The 19236-nt window shown below is 39.1% G+C and overlaps 1 protein-coding gene across 1 annotated transcript in view; it reads left to right on the top strand.

The window, feature by feature from the left end:
• Positions 1-19236, top strand: part of METAP1D (methionyl aminopeptidase type 1D, mitochondrial) — a 28282-nt gene that overhangs the window by 4750 nt on the left and 4296 nt on the right. Inside the window, exons 2-6 of the mRNA XM_052792554.1 lie at positions 1580-1746; positions 4239-4388; positions 7822-7970; positions 8640-8682; positions 12464-12627. Of these exons, the coding sequence (XP_052648514.1) occupies positions 1580-1746; positions 4239-4388; positions 7822-7970; positions 8640-8682; positions 12464-12627 (673 nt within the window). The remainder of the gene's footprint in view (positions 1-1579; positions 1747-4238; positions 4389-7821; positions 7971-8639; positions 8683-12463; positions 12628-19236) is intronic.

Raw genomic sequence — 19236 nt, 5'->3', positions numbered from 1 at the left:
TGAGCCTCACTCTCCAACTCTGCCTTGTTACTTATCAACAATTTAAAAACACAGTAAAAATTTGCTTGCATTGAGTAAAAGTCTCTACAACCTTTCACTTACTGGCAACTAAACGTAGCACTGATCAGTGGGCAAAGAGACAGTCGGGAACACTTCTAAAGCAAACCCCATGCAACTATTTCATTCATTCTGGGGTTTGGGGCTCCAAAAAAGGTGCATAACTCGAATCTCCTGTATATCATGGAATGCTGGAATAGGGCTGTCTATGAAGCCAACTGTGCCTGTGGAAGGATAATTTCTGCATCTGGACGTGCTAAACGCATCCAAAGGAAAGGAAGAGAGGTACAATAAAATAAAAACATACAAGTTATGGAAGAAACTCTTCTTCTAAAAAAAAAAAAATTTTTTTTTACATAGTTCCAAAAAATGCAGTAGATTAATTTCTTAATTTCTGTGATATAAAAAACAGACAGGTGTTCTGTTTAAACAAAAACACTTCCTTTTTACTGAAGAGTAATCATTCATATGGGTTACTTGCCACAAAATATTGCTCTTCTGTTTGTATACATATGACATTTTTCAGAAGCAGATTAGCTATTATGTGAAACTTACGTTTCAAAAAAACCCTCTGTTTAGATTATAGAATGTTTGAGTAATGGAAATATGCTCTACATGTAATTGTAGTTTAATTGGGCAGTGTCAATAATCCTTTTGAATTTAGTATCTTTCCTGGTTTTGATGCTAGCATTGTCTTTTGTGATGCATTATTTTGGTTTTGATGTTTCTGACAACGTTTTTGCCTCAATGGCCTTTTTTTTCCCTTTTTTTCTTTTTTTTTTCTTTTTTAAGGGGGGCAAAATGTGTCATGCCCGACAACTAAGTTTGATCGATGCATAGTCTGATGAACTGTCATCCCAAATTCCCATGTGAATTAAGTGGAAATCTGATTTGAATATTCCAAGTCAATTACAAATTTTAATCCCTTCAATTGCCTTTGGCCGAGATTAAAAATATCTCTTGAAGTTTGTTCTGTTGCCCTGCTAGGCAGGACAAATCGAACCCCATTCCTTGTGTCTTCGTGCAAATGACAAGAGCAGCATTAACTTTATGCTCAAATCTGTGACCAATTCTGGAAAAATACAGCTGAAAATATTGTCTGAAATCAACATTAAATCATTTTTTTCTCTCCTCTTTTCTTGCTGTCGTCCCTTATTCACCGTTTTGTCAAGCCTTGAACAGTGCAGCTTCTAGCCATGCAAATTGCTCCAAGCAGGGGCCAGTTGGAGTGTCACTCCTGGCTGTAAGCTTTGGGGAATTTACCCATGCTACCTTTTAATGCATCAAACCAAAACAGATCTAGTATTTTATAAAGCTTCAAAGTATTGTTTGGGGAGTTTTTTGTTCTCATTGCTTCTCGGTGTTAATGCTCTTTCTTTAACAGTACAAGATTTGAACTACCCTTGGCTACTACATGGGTTCTGTGGTTTGTTTTACATGGTGCTTTTCTTTTTGCATACTTTCCATTTTTAATGCGGTAGTAGAAAAAAGTGTTAACCATTTTTAACTTGTCTGTTAACAGGTTCTGTGACTGGCTGCCACGTAATCTTTTCTTCCTGCAATTGTATCTGCCTGCACAGGCGGTCAAGCAATCAACAGCGAAGATGCTTCTTTTTTCAGGGACAAAGAAATACTGCTTATAGTATAGTTTGGCCAGCCACGGTTTCTCCAGCTCACTCAGTTCCTAAGGTACTGCAGTTTCTATTATCTAATCTGTTCTTCAGTCAATATCGAGTTTGACTGCAGGCTTGATCAAGTGTATTCATTGTCCGACAGTGGGGCGTTTGGATCACCGTCCTGTTGCTTGGTCTGGTATTTGAAATAGGAACGCTGGTGAGAGAAGTTTTCAGCTGCCTCCCATGTTAAACACAGTGGTATATCTAGTTATTAGGGAGTTTAAACCTGGGGCTTGTTCAGTTATGGTAGTATAAACATGGAATATTATAATCATCTGTCAACACTTAACACTTCTGGGTCCAGATTCTCATTTTGGACAATTATAGGCAATCCTACCAAAAGTCCATAGGAATCATTCATAATCGTCTGAGTCCTTTTCTGTATAAATCTCTAGCAAGCTAATTATAAAAATGTTTGTATTTTGCTGAAGGTTTTGTTAATTGGTTATGTCAGATTTAGGAAGACAACATACAATACCTGCTGGTAGCTGCCCCGCAGCCCCACTGCATGTTCTAAACTTGTCTTTGCTGTGCCTGAGTGTTTTTTTTTTCTTGCAACATATACTTTTATTTTTATTGACTTTGGAGCCAAAAGGAACTTTTTCATGCAATTTTAACATGTGTTCCACTTCTGTTTCCCCCTTTTTTCTTTTTTCTTTTTTTTTTCCCCCATTTAATTACAGCATACAGATTAACTGTTTAGTATCTTTCCTTTAGCCAAAAGAAAATCAAAGTACCCTCTCTAAACAGTGCTTTTCAGGATGTGTATTAGTACTTTTTTAATTTTACTTTTATTATAGATTTCTTATGCAAAATATAAAGTATTTCCATTGCCCAGAAATACTAAAAAGTTGTTAGACAGGAAAGCAGATAAGGATGCTGGATGTAGGGCTCTTACACCTAAGAAGCTGTGGAAGCTCTGTGTGCAGGGACAACATAGGATTACATGCTTTATATGTTTTCAGAAGTTTAAAAATTGTAGACAAACTTTTTTTTCTGTATTTAGATACTTCTTTTAGCATAAAGAGGGCAAAATATATTCTCATACTGAAAAGTTGTCTTCACAGGTCAGAGTTCTCAGACTGTCTAAAAATCAGTCCAATTCTTCCACTCTGAAAATTTGAGGGCAAGTTATTAATTTATACAGAGTATGCCAGAAATAACATTGAAATAACGGGTTTTTCAAGATGTTGGTGTGAAACTGTATACATAGACATTTGTATGTATGCTGCTTTGGGCTTCTCCCTTAACAGATCAGGTCAGCAGGGTCAGGTCTCAGCAGTTAACTAAAGTGCCCTCCAAGGGGAAAGCAGGGGTGCTGCTGTGTATGGAGTTGATAATCCAGCAAATGGCAGGGCAGTCTAAATTAAGTCCCAAACTACTACAATAGGATGTTGTTAGGGTTGATACACCATTAATCTGAACGAAATGTAAATCTGAAATTCCGTTGACATAAGCCCACTAAAGATAGTTTCACTTTTTATCGGAGTAGAAATGAAATACCCGTAGGAGTAACAATAGTCTTCCTATTTAAAGTCCTGCGAGAGCTAATTGGTTGCCCCACTCTACTCCTACACCCTGCTGTTTTATGGTCTTGTTGTGTACAGCCCAAGTGCCCACTTTGTTTTCTGCCTGCCAGCTTGATTCTGTATTTTGTGAAGTCAGTGCAAAACTCGCCCTGTGGCCAGCGTGGTGAAAGGACTCTTCCCCAGCCAGTGAAACAGCCCAGGACCCTCTGAGAGAAAGTACATTTCCATCTCTGTGCAAGACATTACCGTTATTATTAGTTGTGTTTATACATGTGTCATTAAATTGTTGTGGATTTAAAACAAATCAGAAATGAAATTTCACCTCTACATGAGGGCTGAGAACTTTATGTGTGGGAAAAATTAAGTTTATTACACTTTCCTTGACACAGCAAATTGGGATACCTGTGCTTAATGTTGTAGATGGACAAATTTGGGCACAGCATATGAACTAGATTAATAAGTAAAAACCTCTAAATTAAAATAAGTTAAATCTTAAGGTTCTTAGTCAAATCCAATCTCATGGAAGTTAATAGGAGTTTTCTCTGAATGAGAAGCTAAGGATTTGATCAGTTTTATTTTTGAGCCTAATTCTTTATGTTTGTCCCATTAGTTCCAGTGTTTAGGTGCCTTTTGTAGAAAGCGTGCCTCTTTGCAAAAGAAAATGAAGAGTTTTTAAGTCTCTTTCTCACAGTTTCAAAACTTGCGACTGTCTGCTGGAAGTCAGCTGCAGTATCTGGGGTTTCAGCACTGGAAGGCTAACAGACTGTGTAAGTCAGTAGTAACAGGCAATGTTAAGTTCAAAAGGGCAGTGGAAGAAATACTGAGGCAGCCTTGAGGGTTTGCCCTGATGGCTTAGGAAGGTCGATACTACGACAGAAAGGGCAAGCTGCCATGAAGCAGGAGGCAGTATCTGAGAAAATGATCCCATTGTCATGCTCAGTTTTCTGATCTTCATTTTCAATCCTTTTTCTCCAAGCACATAAAGAAGCCAGACTATGTGACGACAGGCATTGTACCAGACTGGGGAGACGACATAGAAATTAAGAATGAAGATCAGATTCAAGGGCTTCGTCAAGCTTGTCAGTTGGCCCGTCATGTCCTGCTTCTGGCTGGAAAGGGCTTAAAGGTAACAATTACAGAAGTCCCATAACAGCTTGGATGTCTTTTATGCTTTCACTTATTTGGGGTTTTTTTCTACTTTTTTTTTTAACTTTCCCTTAATGTGCATCTAACTTTAAGTTAGATCCTGAAAAAAGAAGGATTTATTAACTTTTGATTCAGTCCATGATAGGCCTGTTTAATTATTCCTGTATTTTGGACCTATGTAGTACTTTAAGTGAGTTGCTGGCTGTGATGCAATATCTCTCTGTCTGTAATCTTCCTCTGTTCAGATTGTGCCAAATCACCTGAGTTTCTCAGAAGGCCCACACTACATTTTTTCCTTTCATTTCATGGCCCATCTTCCTTGTATGTTGTGCTTTCTGGCTCTGCGTGTGTGCAAGTCCAAAGGGCTGGGCTGCCTCCTCCGTTCCCATCCATCCTTCAGCCCCTCGCTGTCCCGCGGGGTCCAGCGCAACTCGTAGAGCTGCTGTTGAAAAAAACAGCTGCCAAATTCCACACAATTTTCCGGAGTGCACTGATAATAAAGCTTCATGGTTTCCAGAAATGTTTCTACATTACGCTTTTTGGGATACCTCCCAAGTTAAAATGTCCTGGGAGGAGCTTACTACAAGGTTTTGCAGATGAGAGAGTGCTTTTTTAGCCTTGCCATGGTATTTCATGTAATAGCATACTGGATAGGGTAAAATGGGTTGAGTAGCTATGAGATGCAGAGATAGATGGGGACTGTAGGTCAATGCCATTGACTTAAAAGGGGAAAAAATTATCAGTTTACTGTGCATTTTTCTTTCAGCTGTCATCACACTTTCCCAGAGGTTTAATTCTGGAGCTGGGGTGGCCAATAACAAAACTGCCTGAAGCTTTGATCTTACATAGGCTCGTGCATGTTTAACTTCTTTATGTGCAATTATTTCCCAGTACAGTAAAACTTACTCATGTGAAGTTAAGGGCATATATATGTTTCTGAAGGATCAGGGTGCAATGTGGGTTTTGAATGAGAGCAGTTTTTCGCTAATACTCTTTGGTTGTTATCATGTGTAAAATACATATGTATGCAGCACGGTGTAGCTTATGATGCAGTTCATAGTATGTGCCAAATCATACATAATAGCAAAATACTACATACAGGTAATGAACGTTTTGGAGCAAGAAGGTGTATAAGGTAAGAATTACATGACCATGAGCTGTGGACTGGGAGGGAGGTGGCATTTGGAGTTGCAGTGCCGAGACCGCTGCCCAGGTCAGCCGCAGACAGGTGGTGAGCTCCATTTTACACCAGTAAGTGTTTGGCCAAGACTCCCCTGACTGGGAGGATGCTCCAAAGCCCTCCCTCATCGACAGCGAGCGTCTTCTGCTTTCCAGCCTGACGCTGCACATGGCCAGTTTATACCCATTTGTTTTTGTGCCAACACCGCTCTTTAAAGAGCTTCCTGCCTTTCCTTGAGTCTGTCCCCTTCACACAGTAACAGAGCTATTACAGCTTTCAGTGCACCAGACTAAACAAACTGAGCTCTTTTAGGCTATTTTTCTAAGGTAAACTCTGCATTCCCATTTTATCTGAAGAGACCCATCCCTCCACTTGTTCCTGCTGTCTTGCTGAACCCACCTTGCATGCAGCCCTCCAAACCAGCTCTCACCTGTTCTTTAGCTAATGGCAGTAACATCCCCCAATATAACAAAGGTGCGTTATAATGCATGGATGCAGAGAGACAAAGTTTGGGCTGAGCGTGGTTTTGATACTACCATTTACTGCCTGTGGGACTTAAAAATACAGTATGGTATTATACACGATAGCATTTCCTGGGTTTGAGTTGAAGATTTGGGAATAAAGCAGTAAATTCTATAACATGGAAGTATTTTGTTGGATACCATCAGGTTGCCCTGTCCCAAATAAGGGATGAGGTATGCAGTAGGTGCCTCCCCAACCTTAACCAGCTAGCAAAAGCTCCTTTAAAAGTAAAGCAGACACTGTCAAAAGCAGAACTTTTCGCAGTGTGTAAGCCTGCCATGCAGAGAGCACGGATCTGTCTGCTGAGTGTCCAAAAGCAACATCAAATTCCTTGAGCAGAGCAGCGGGAGACAGCACCCAATCTGGTACATAGCGGTTCAGTTTGTCTACAGGCTGAAGATAGATGGGTGAGCGAAGGCAGGAGCAACAAACCTGTATTTATCCAGAACCGATGGCTGCAGTACCCAGTGCATGCAGACAGTGCACCAGGGCTGCGGCTGCCGTCCCAGCACAGAGGCTGCAATGGCTACTGCAAAGCAGGGGGGTTGTGTAGTAACCCCAAATCCTGGTCTTGAGTGGGTTCATCGCTCCTCATCTGCCCAACCACGTTTTCATGCTGAACAAGATGCAAGCTGAGCAAATAGACCTGGTTTTATCCTCAGCGCAGTACACAAGTGCACTCCCCTGTATTCACTGTGCGTGATCACGCAGTATTTCAATATATGGATAAGTATGCCTCCTGCGCCACAGCCTACCTATATTCCATGTGTTACTAAAAAATCCTCCAAAATCACAGCCACTGTAGTGTATGTGTACAAAGTATGATTTTCAAAGGCTCAAAACTCATTCAAATCAAAATCAATTTGCAGAGGAACCCTCAAAGGCACTTCTTCTCAATGAGGGAGGTTTCCCTACCAAATTTCAAATTTCAGCTCTAACCATTTCAGAGACAGAGTCAATCCAAAAGAAAAGCGAGGAGAATGTTATTTTAAGCATGTGCATTTTCCACTCCATGGATACTCAGAAAATGACTGAATGATTTATGAGAGGGTTTTTTTAATATGTAAAATCGTGAGAAAAGGATGAATCTAGAAAACGTCAAGCATAAAAATGAAGATTTCTAAAAATGATGGATAAGCGCTTGTAGATTCACTGTGATCATCCAGGCTATGGCAACTTCAGGTAAAATATCCTCAAGATATGAAGCAAAATATTTAAATCTTTTATAAAATTAAAGAATACTTGGAAAACAATTTCATAAAATGCACAAGTGTATTATGATAAATGTACAGGGAAATTACCAGAATTAAGATCCTTTCTTTTACAAATAAGAAGGGAAAGTAATGTTGTGTTTGAAAGGATTGAAACCAGACATTTCTATAGCAGCTACTGAAACAAGATGCCATGGAAAATTGGTGTCTTTGAGAAAGCAAATGTGGAAAAAAGAAGGGAAAGGAAATAGACAGTATTTTAGGTTTTCTAGGAACCTTTGAGTGCTCATTTCTACTGCATGCTTTATTTAAAACCTTTTTCTCTTTAAAAAAAAAGTCCAATATATCAATAAAGTATATCAGACAGTTCAGTGTTTTGTATCAAAGCAGCGTATTTGAAACATCCAAGATTTCATTGAAACGGTTGGCTGCAATCACATTTAGTAAATATGAGAAACTATTTTTGCTTTTTTAACAGGATGTTATGTTTGATATTTTAGGTTGGCATGACAACTGAAGAAATAGATTCCATTGTTCATCATGAAATAATCAGACAGAATGCCTATCCGTCACCTCTGGGCTATGGAGGTTTTCCAAAATCTGTTTGTACTTCTGTAAACAACGTGGTATGTCATGGTATTCCTGACAGGTATTTCCCCAATAATATACATTTTACCACCGGGAATGAAAATGTTAAACTGAAATTAATAAATTGTGTTTAATATTGAACATACTTCAGCTTAACTAAATGTCATATGTAAACGTATTGCAGATGCATATCATGTTACCACACAATGCTGATAGATGTTATAGAAATGTATGTGAAATAGAAAAAAAAATATCCTGTTTGTCCAGACACTTAAAAAAATAGCATAATGCCTTTAGAGTTTAGTGTGTGGGGAAAAAAACCCAATACAGTCTGATTTTTTTTTTCTCCAGCAAAATATAGGGTAAGGAATAAATATATTTGAATTTATGTGGGTTTTTTTTTAAACTTGAAATACATTCAGCTACTCACAAAGTAAAATATGAACCCTAGTGAGAGAAAAAGAATAAATATAATGGTAGATTTTTCAGATGTTGATATGTTTTTCTGGTAGTTGTTTCTCATTATTTTATATTCAGCTACACTTGTTCTCTAAGTAGTGAGAGCTGAACATTAAAAATGATTATTCTGTTTGCCTCTGCCTTCCTCCATCACAAAATATCTACCCCCTGATTTTTTATGTATGTGTCATTAGGTGTTTATTCTTATATTCCCTTTGTTGGGAACTGTCTGTCACCATTTTTTTTTTTTTTTTTTCTGTTTATGTTTCAGTCGACCTCTTCAGGATGGAGATATTATCAACATTGATGTCACGGTGAGTAATTCATATAAAAATAGTCTTTGATCAACTTTAGAATCACTAGTAGCAACAGGAAGAATAGTGGATTGGAGATGGGGGATGCACAGATGGATGTGCTGTTTACTTCTGAGCCAAGGCACAAGCAGCTGGTTTCCTTTTTTGTTTTTAACTGTGTGTTTATTCCAGCTAGACCCAGGCCTGACTTGAATTTAGGACTGGAATCAGATGCACTGAGATCAATGTTGGCCTAAGTGAAATGTCAACCCAATCCTGCTATGTGTCATGTTTTTGAGAAGGTGTAATTGTTATTGATCCACTGTGTAGTTAATGCAGAGCACCACAGTACTGGGCAGCAGCTGAAGATAGATATGTATGAGATGAGCTAACATGAAGAAAGCCAGCATTTTTCCTTCACTCTGCCAAGATTGATCTTCCTCTTCCTGCTGATTTTGAGTGGGGCCTGTCATTATCTTACTCTGTCATTAGAGGCTACATTGGCCTGTGTATGTCAGTCTATTTGGACAGCAACTCTTTTGCTAGCAGTGTTCCCTACATTTATTAAAATCCCCGAAGGTAGTGTTGTGTTCCATTTCTGGTATAAAAGCCCTGAACCTTTTGCGCAGAAACAGAAATAGTGTGATATAATCGTGACTTAATATTTCCAGAGAATGGTCAATTATAGCTATTTAAATAAACACTGGCTGGATTTTCTTAGGAGCAAGAAAGTACAGAAACTGGAAACCTAATTCTCGTTTCATTTTTGGGAAAAAAAAAAAAAATTATTCGTCTCTTACAGAAGCTTTTTTTCTTTTTACTATGCGTGTTTTTATTTTCCCAAAATGCCGTTTATTTCCAATATGAATGCAGACGTCTTTTGAATCCCACCAGGTTTTTTTGCAATAATATGTCACGTACAAGGGAGTAACATCTCATAAAAACAAGCTTTTTTTAATCATTAAAGAAACTCTTGGTAACTTGATACTATTTTCCATGGCCCCAAATTTCATACAGGCGGAAGCGAAGAAACCTCTAGCAGACCTACGTCTGAGCATGAGTTTCAAGCTTTATAAAAATTTTTTTCTATTAAAATTAGGGTCGGTGACCTTTTTTGCATGGTATACTCACGTGTGATCCAGAACTGGGTTTGGTTTGGGTTTTTTAATCTTGCTAAATTCTTCCTCATCTCCATACTTTCTAACTGTAGAATTCCAACTATCAGGTTTACACAGTGCGATCTATCATTTTTAAAGTATATTTTTGGCCTACATTTTTACTTTGGTGATCTGGTGTAGCTTTGCTCATTTTATGAGACTAAATCAGTTTGCAACAGCTAAGGATTTAACATCTGATTTCTTTGTATCTCATTAAGGTTCATTTTATTTTTTTGTTTTATCTGTCAGGATAATAATGACGCCTTAGATTATAAAAAAGTGGAGATTCATATCACAGATACTTTCCATGATAAACTAAATGAAACATTTTTATATTAATGTGGTGTGCATACCCTGTCTACTCTGCTTAACAAATTATGTCTGACTAAATGTTACTGGTCTTTTTTGAAGACATATTTTTATTTGTTTTCGGTTTACTATCATAAAATAAAATAAATCTTGAAGTTGCTGTGAATGTGAAGATTCCTGCAAGGATGGGAATTGATGATTATCTTTGTAAGATTTTTTTATCATTTAAAACTGAACTGTGCTGTGTTTGATAATTGCTCAGTTCCAAAATAGCTGAGGAAAAAATATTACTTTTCAGCGTTGCTAACTGATCTTTTAGCTTATTTTTAATGAGCAAAACTGGGACGTTTCACAGGTGGACAGAATAAAAATCAAAGTAAATATTGCACAATAAATTGTTTATAATTGTGTACAGGTTCTATAAAATGATTAAATAATATTCTGGTTATTAAGTGTAAACACTTCAAATTATTTGAAGAAAAAATCCATATTTGCGCAATTAAGATGGGAGAATTTCATAGAGGAAATACAAATTTTATTGGCTTGAATCATGCAGCATTTGAATTGTATTTTAGTGTAGAAACAATAGCATTATCCATCACTGAATCCTCAGCATAGTGCAATTTTCAGCCTGCCATTACCAGGTTAATGTTTCTTACAACTTGGTTCTTTCATTGACTTTTAAGGAATTAGTGTGTTACAGTTGCTGTGGTTGTAGCTTATTAACGTCAAAAATATGTAATTGCAGTTGATGGGCTGCAGTAAATATTATTATTATTTTTAAGCTCGCCTGTTTTAAATCTGTATTTGCTTTTCCAGGATGATGATGTTTAATGGTGAGGTTTTGTGTGTGGTACTTGCTAGAGCTAAAAATGAACTAGTTCCATTTAAATACCAACTAGCTAGATTAAAACCTGCCCGATGGGCATTAAATTAAAAAAAGAAAAGATTTAGTGGCAGTCTGGACTGGCAGAGGAAGGTATAGAGCAGGGGATTGCAGCTGCTGTCTGCCAGAGCGGTGGCAGCACGGTTGGGCCCTTGCTGGCACTCACCTTTCTTTAAAACACCCCTCGTTCCTAATTGCCTGCATTTTCTTCACATCTCAGCCTGAACACAAACCGGGCCTTGGGATAAACTGTCTGTAGCCAATTTTTTTTTTTTTTTTTTTTTTTTTAGTTTGGAATCGACCAAAAAGAATGTGAGTCTGTCTTTCACAAATAGGTCATCAGTGGCAAAAGTTCAGTGTTTCGAGCTTGGTGAGTTATTAGTCCTAGAAGGATAGTTGCCCACTGTTCAGGAGAGAAAAAATGTTTTAGAAGATCAAAACTGTGCACCATTATAATCTGTCTTTCCGTAGGGAAATTTGGCTTTGTCTTACAATTACGTGCCTGCCTGCCGTAACTGTAAACCGCATTTTAATGGCACATTGCAGAGCTCCATAGCGCATAGCCAGGGTTTCCTGTGCCCAGCAGAGAATTTCTGGAGAGCTGAGGTTTAAAACCTATGAAATGTCAAAAAAAAAAACCAACAACAACAACCCAGTATGTAATTAATTCAACAGGGTGCTACATTTTCAGCACATGAAACTTTGTGGTGCCAGAACGGTATGTTTATTCTCTTTCAAAATTCATCTCTGGAAGTCAGAAGTAAAATCCAATGTTAATACCACTTTGTAGTTTAAAAATGAGATTGAAGAAAACGTGCAACAGCTGGCGGTGGATTTGGCCCGTGCTTTCCGTGGGGCTCCCTCTGGGTGTTGGTAGCAGGGTACACCTCTCACCCAGCTGTGCACAGCATCCCCTCAAAACCCCACTGGAGGATGCTGTCTGCGGAGGTACGGCTCTCCCTGCCAGCCCCTGCTGGGTCTCCCAGCGCCCACGGCCAGCACCGGGGCTCAACACCCTACCCCTGTGGGGTGCAAGCAGGTCCCTGGCCCCGGGGGCAGGTGGCCGGGGTGGGTGGGCACCCCACAGCCCCCAGGGCCCCCTTCACCCATGCACGGCCCCCGCCTGTCTTCTTGCATACTGCCCAGTTAGCCTCATGTCCTGTAGCTGAGCAATGTCGTCGTCTGGTGCACTGCTGGGCAGTGGTGCACAACTTCTGCTTTTCTTGAATTTTTAATTGGCAACCCTTACACACCTTGCAATCTTTCGTGCTTTTTTTTTTTTCTCTGCAATGTTTCACTTTTCCAGTCTCATTCTCGCAAATACAGCTTACCCGTGGTCTATCTGTTGCAATATATAGCTCATTCCTAGAAATAATGGATTTAATTAAGGAGATGATCTGTTTCTAGATGCAAAACAAGAAAATGTCTTTACATTTCTGCATATGTTTAGGTGTATTACAATGGCTACCATGGTGACACTTCTGAAACCTTTTTGGTGGGCAATGTGGATAAATCTGGTCAAAAGTTAGTGGAGGTTGCCAGGAAATGTAGAGATGAAGCAATTGCAGCTTGCAGACCAGGGGCTCCCTTCTCTGTAATTGGAAACACAATCAGGTAAGCCTTATATTGACAAGTAAAGGGAGGGCTGGCAAGTGGGACAAAGGTTATTGGTGGTTTGGTATAAAGCTGATGACATGTTTTATGATTCAAAACCATCATTTCAGTCTGATATCAGTATGTGAACTGCCAAGCTATAATGTTGTTCCTTGGGTAAGAGAGATTTTTTTTTTTTTAAGTGAATTACAGTAGGGTCAGCAAAGATAACTGTAGAAAGAGACAAAGATATTCATAAGGTAGATTTAAATTAACAGATGTAATTTGCGGTGGGTTTTTGTTTATTTTTTATTTGTGTGTGAAACTACACCACATCTGTCTAACAATGTGAGAAGGTTAGAAACCATTGTTTTCGTTGTATAGCAATAACAAATGTTACAAAGGAATTAGTCAACATAAATAAGTCTCTTTGTTTAAAAAGTACAAAAGTATTTAACTCGAGAGCTTCTGATCTTACAAAGAGCAGTGCATGCTAACGTCACAGGGGAAAAAAGAGTTCACATTCAGAGGTTTTTCCCTGTTTTGCATCTCTTCTATCCTTCACATAAATGTAGTCATGACTCTTCTTCTGCTGGTGGTTTTGAATAAAAATATGGCTTAGTTTTTTGAAGGTACCTATGGATTATTTTAAAATGTTTTCTAAAAAAGAAATAGACATATATTGTATACATTTCATTAAGCAATACTTCTCTGGACTATTAATGGTCCCAACATGCTATTGAATACATTCTGATTACTTAAAAGCTGCAAGGCTTAGTCACCTTGAAAGGATGCTGCTTTTTTTTCTTTGTAAATCTTCAAATACTTTAAGGAAAAAAGAGAATGGGAAAATATCAGTTAGATGTATTTATAGCTTTAAAAATATTGTAACAGAGTCTGAATCAAACTTTAGTAAAACCTCTTTGGGTTATATCTGAGAAGCTTTTATTGAAGACTTTGTATAAAATTGTGTTTTTGACAGTTTTAAATTATAGGCTAACTAGCCTGGAGAAAAAGGATAGTGTCTTTCTGTTCTTTCATAGGAAATGTTGAATCAGACCCCTACTGGGAAAAGAAATTTAATGCATATCTCACTATCTTACTGTCCATGAATATAATAGAAGTGAATTCAAAATGTAGTTTTATTTTTGCAAATGGGATGAGTCGATAGATGCACCTCATATTTTTGAACACCTAGGGTTCAACAAATTTACTGGTGGTGCTCTTGCATTTTAACAAAATTTATTCTTGAGTAGAAGGGGGCACAGAACACTGGATTCTTATTCAAGCATTCTATCGAGCTCTGCATTCATGGCTGTGTCTAAAGGGCATGTCAGCCTTTGATTCTCTCTGAGAGGTAATTATCCTTTTCCTGTCACGGAACAACAAATGATAGCTAACTACAGAGGCACATTTGCAGTAGTCACATTCATCAACTGCAGAAAAAAAATTCAATTTAATTGTGCAACACAGCTGCACATAGGCTTTTTGAGCATTTCTGTTGTTCTCCCTGTCTTGCTATTCCTCCCTCCAGATCTATTTTTTAAACTTTTTTTCTGGTTATTTTTTTCCCCCTTTTTGTCTCTTCTTCCATTTTTACTCTCTGTACTTTCTTGTTAAAGTAATTTTCCTTTGTGGCTCTCATTCTTTTTTCCCCATTGAAGGCTATGAATGTAGAAAATTATCACAATTACTCATATAATTGAGCCTCTTTGTAGCAAGTGCAACTCCAGTAGCCTTTCTCCATCATGAAAATGGTTTCATTATAGGGTTTTTCATATTCTCTGACACCATCTACACAGAGGAACAGGCGTGCAGATGAGATGTACTAGGAACAGGGTAGATCAGTAAGGTCACAGTAGGAATAATTAGCTCTGCTATGGAAAGAGCATCTAGGCCTTTTACTGCTACATAAATGTACTGTCCGTGGCTTTTAGTCACAAAAAAACTTACTAACAAATGGAGCTCCCGCCTACTACTTTGAAAAAAAGATTTGTATCAACACTACAATTTTCCATCATTAAGACTAATAACACAGAGCCTAGTATACATCAAGGGGAATAAAAAGAAAAATCTCACATTCAAGTGGCGGCTGGGTGCTGACCTTTGTTCCCTTTTTTTGTGTTCAACTTAACTCTTTACAAAAAAGAGCCACACGCCACACCAACATGCAGGTGAACTCCAACTAGTGCTAGCAAAGCATGGCATTCAATTGGAAAATCTGATAAATCTCCATGCAGGATAATGCATTTCATTACAGATTCACTACATTAATTCTAGCTGTATTAAAAAAAAAAAGGAGGGGGAAGAAGAAGAAAAAGAACAGAATTGAATGTGACATTGGATTTTTGCTGTGTTGGTACGGAGGTCAGTTTACTTGCAAAGTGTAAATATATAGTCAGCGCCCCCTTTGAAAAGAAGATTAATCAAAGCTAGTAGCTGTTCAAAACTACATATGAAATAGCAGGTCATTAACTTTATTTCTCAAGATTTTATCGTGTTGACGATTTAAGTGTACTGATTTGTTTAGAACTACTTTAACACTGCCTCTGCTGAAAGATCACCTTGGTTTGGTGAAGCTGTGTGTTTCTGGTTATTCGTCATTCGACATTTGCATGCAGACAGACATATATAATACATACATACATCACAATCTTAAGTTTCAGGAGAGTTGGATATCATAAATACCTGAGAACAAGCACCTACAAGCTGAAAACATTTAGGCCCATCAGAATGGAAATGTGGCTAGGTTTCTTTCATCAGTATTTCTATAAAGGTGCTCAAGTGATATGCAGAATGTATCTTAGGCACAAATAATCAGAATATTTCCTTTCTACAATAGGTTTGGGAATAATTATATTGCAGACAAATGCAAATAATTTGTGATATTATTTGCATTCAGTTTTCTAACATAGTCTTTGTTATGGAAGCTCGATAGCTGGCACTGAGTGTTTCATGGATAGCAGTTCCTTCTCCCATCAGCTACAAGTTGCAAATAAAAGATTGCATGGATTCGTGAGTTACTTTGCTTAGAAAAATTTGAATCTTTGCTAACCTGTTCTTATTGGTGGTGGCAAAACTGTTCTTCAGTTCCAGTGGAAACAGAATTGGGCCCTATGTTCCGTTTTCTTCTACCATTTCTGATGCTTCTCTTTCAGACAGAAACAAATCTAGTTCGAAATCTACTTCTTAGGCAGTGAGTTTAGGGACATGGAAGTGTTGTGAGTGTAGAGAGCTAAAAAACATAAACGTGATATTGTTAAACAAACCAATTTCCAACTCTTAGGAAAAAATAGTAGTGATGAAAGTATTAATAAATGGTTTAAAATGTTTAACTCGTAAGTATATGTTTTGATATTAATTTAGAACAATATAAAGCAGATTTTTTAAAAAATCTGTTTCTATCAGATTATGCACATTTAAACAATAAGTGGCTCAGGCAAAATAAGTCATTTTAATGTCATCTGTGATAGATTTTCCTTGACAGCTACTGTAAATTACAATTACACTGCTTCTCTCTGCACTTGAAAGTAAGCATTGCAATAAATTATCTTTTATTTCAATCCATCATGTCTGCTTTCAGAAACAGAGAACCTCAAATAAAAGTTCAGCACTATTGTAAGAAAAATACAGTAATTTGTGTTACAGTTTGAAACTAAAATGTACCTTTCCTTCAAAAAACAATTGTTGGCTTTCAAAAATATTACTAATTATACCTCAACATTTATTGTCATTATAGGGAATCCCTGAAGTTGTGCATTCCCTCAGTCTAGGATTACTATTTAAGAGAAAAATACTTTTAATATTTTCCCTGTAGAAATTTGTAATTTCTCAAGTTAGATAATATGGTACTATTCAAAATAGATATTTTTATCATGAGCAAATCTAGTTGAGGCTGATGCTGTTTTCAAGAATTAAAAAAAAAAAAGGCAAATATGCCATTCAGTGGTCATTTTGCTTACAATATATCTAAGAAAAACATTATTACTTCTAATTAAAAAAAAAAAAATTAATTCAGATCCCTAGGTAAGAAAACAATTATCATAGGTCTGTTATCTCTTTCAGTGTTTCCCAAGCGTGTTCACTGCCCAGAGGTGTAAGACAGGCTTGTTTAGCAACTTCAGCCATTCATGTCACGCTGCTCTGCAAGACTGTTGTTGATAAAGTTTCATCTCTGGGGAGAGAAAGTGGCACTGCAAGAGAAGCGTCCCTAGCTGGGAATCAGTTCACCGGGATGTTCAGCCTGGGTAGCAAAGCAGTTTGTGCCATCTTGTCTGATCAGCCAAATTCTTCCCTCATGCCACCAGAGAGCCCAGAGAAGCACTTGCTATCGATGCTCAAAATGGGATTTGTTTCACTTTGTTTCTTCAGTGAGGGCTTGGAATACTGGACCAGACCTACCTTGAGGAAAAAGTGGCAAAATTTGGTAAAAAGAAAGGAAAATGGTGGGGGGGTCCCCCCATAAATGGGAGTTCCAATCCTAAGTCTGAATGGATGGTTTTTCCTCTGGAGCTGGGATGCCTGTTATCCCGTAGGTGCTCCTGCACAGAGCCAGCCCCCTAAGGAAATTCTTTCAACCCGCTTTTCAGCTTCTTAGTGGGAAGGATTTATCACCCAAGAGCTCCTTTCAGGGCAGGCTCCAGAGTATCGGGGAGAGCTTTGTAGAGAGTTGATCCTGCCTGTTGCTGCTTTGTGGCAATTTCCCTGTTGGGCTGCTGGCAGGATGGCAATGCATGTCTCTGCACTCATCCCTCCTTTCGGGGAATTCACTGTTGTCTGGCAACGTGGGAAGAGGATGCTCAGGAGGGAACTGACACCCAGCTCTTCTGTCTCTGTTCACTCTCAGAAGCATGATACCACCATACCAGAGGCTCTGCCTATGGGTTTAGGTGGACAGCCTGGCCCTCAGTGATGTTCTTTTACCAGCTCGGCCGCTGCCGGTCCATCCCAATGCCAGACACTTTGCCTGGCTTTGCCATCAGCAAAAGAGGAGCAGCACTGCAGGTACTCTTGACTCCGCAGCCACTGGGCTGGAACACATGGCAGCAAAACATAAAACCAAGTACTGGGCTCATTAAATGATTATGCTTTTAATCCTGCCCAATTCACCTCTGCCCAAGCACACAACATGGCTCAAAGAATAAAATGTGTGATGACAAATGTTGTCAATGGATATTTTTAACGATTATTCCAAAGAACCCTTTTTTTTTCCTTGATGCTGTTGGTGTGGTGTGGCTCTGCTGCCCCAGCCTTTGCTCTGGAAGGAAGTCCCCGCGGCCAAGGGGAACTGGCAGACTGGCACATCCACCCAGCAGCGCAGCTCTCCTTTCCCACAGCAGATGCCAGGCAGCCCAGCTCAGCTATGCCGACTCCTGCCTCCCACCTTCACTGCTTTCCCACTTGCAGTCAGAACTCCTCCGGCTGCCTGATCTTACGCTGCCTATCTGCAAGGAGCAGCACATGGAGCTGGGGCTGCAATCTTGTAAGGTTGCCTTCCAGGGAAAGCTGGAAAGAAAGGCCACCGCTGACAGATCCTGAGCTGGGCAACGAGACAACAAGACCAAAATGTTGAGCTGTTGTCAGCAGCAAATGGCAAACTTGTGCAAAAATGCTCCACTCCATGGCATCCTGATTTTTAAATCAGATTCCACAGCCTGGGAATCCTGGAGGCCGGAGAGGCTGACGAAGATGAACAGTTCAATTCACTCTTCTCAGAGCTGTTTCAAAGTCCTCCCTGCCAGCATTTACAGCCAACACGTACATTTACAGGATTACCTTTGCAAGTTGTAGCTGGGGTTAGTAGCTTTGGTTTTTTATGAAAGCTAGGCGTTTTACTGTAACTCCACAAGGATGTAAGAGCTCACTAGTATTTTTTAAATACTCCAAAGTAAAGCTAGTAGTTGTGGAATGAAATTCCCTCTAAGGTGCTTCTGAAGCACATGCAAATGCTAAAACCAGATTGAACATGGCTGAGTTTCATACCTGCAGCTTATTTTCTCCACAGGTGTGTCACTTCAGGTTCATTGACCATGTTACATTTTATGTAAAGAATACCCCAGCTCTGTATGTAGACATTATTAAGCGGGAAGGAGGAGGGGCACCGGCGTCTGTCAGTGCAGATGTCAAAGCCCTGTGAGCTCCAAGGTCCCCTATTTTGATCACAGACAGTAACCACTGAAGTCCTGATGCCAACAGAGTTGTTTTCAAGCTGTTTGGCAAGGAAGTGGCAGAATTCACCATTGAAATGCACGAGAACCACTTCTTTCACCACGTGAGGACGGAATACTGTCTTAACACTGCCTTCTGTGTGCCCTGGTGCTCGTGGTGCCCGGCACGCAGCTGCTGCTGCTGCTGCCACTCTCCTCACCAGCAGCTGACTGATGGGGCGAGAGCTTCCCCTGCCCGCAGGAGAGTATGTAGCCATGGTGCTCGGAAGAATAGCTGCACAGAAAAAAAGCTTTCTGTCTTGTGACAGAAGACGGGTTTTTCTGGGGGAAAAATCCTGTAATAATACAAAACATCTCCAAAAATGACCATGCTCTTTCAGTGGTCAGGAATGCCATGTAAGGACATCAGCAAAGCAGAATAATCAGTGGGATTGTTTATGCTTTTGCAAAAAGACTTGCAGAA

Source organism: Harpia harpyja, chromosome 7 (genome assembly GCF_026419915.1).
Source record: "Harpia harpyja isolate bHarHar1 chromosome 7, bHarHar1 primary haplotype, whole genome shotgun sequence".
Lineage (NCBI taxonomy): Eukaryota > Metazoa > Chordata > Aves > Accipitriformes > Accipitridae > Harpia > Harpia harpyja.
This window is presented reverse-complemented; position numbering and strand designations above follow the sequence as displayed.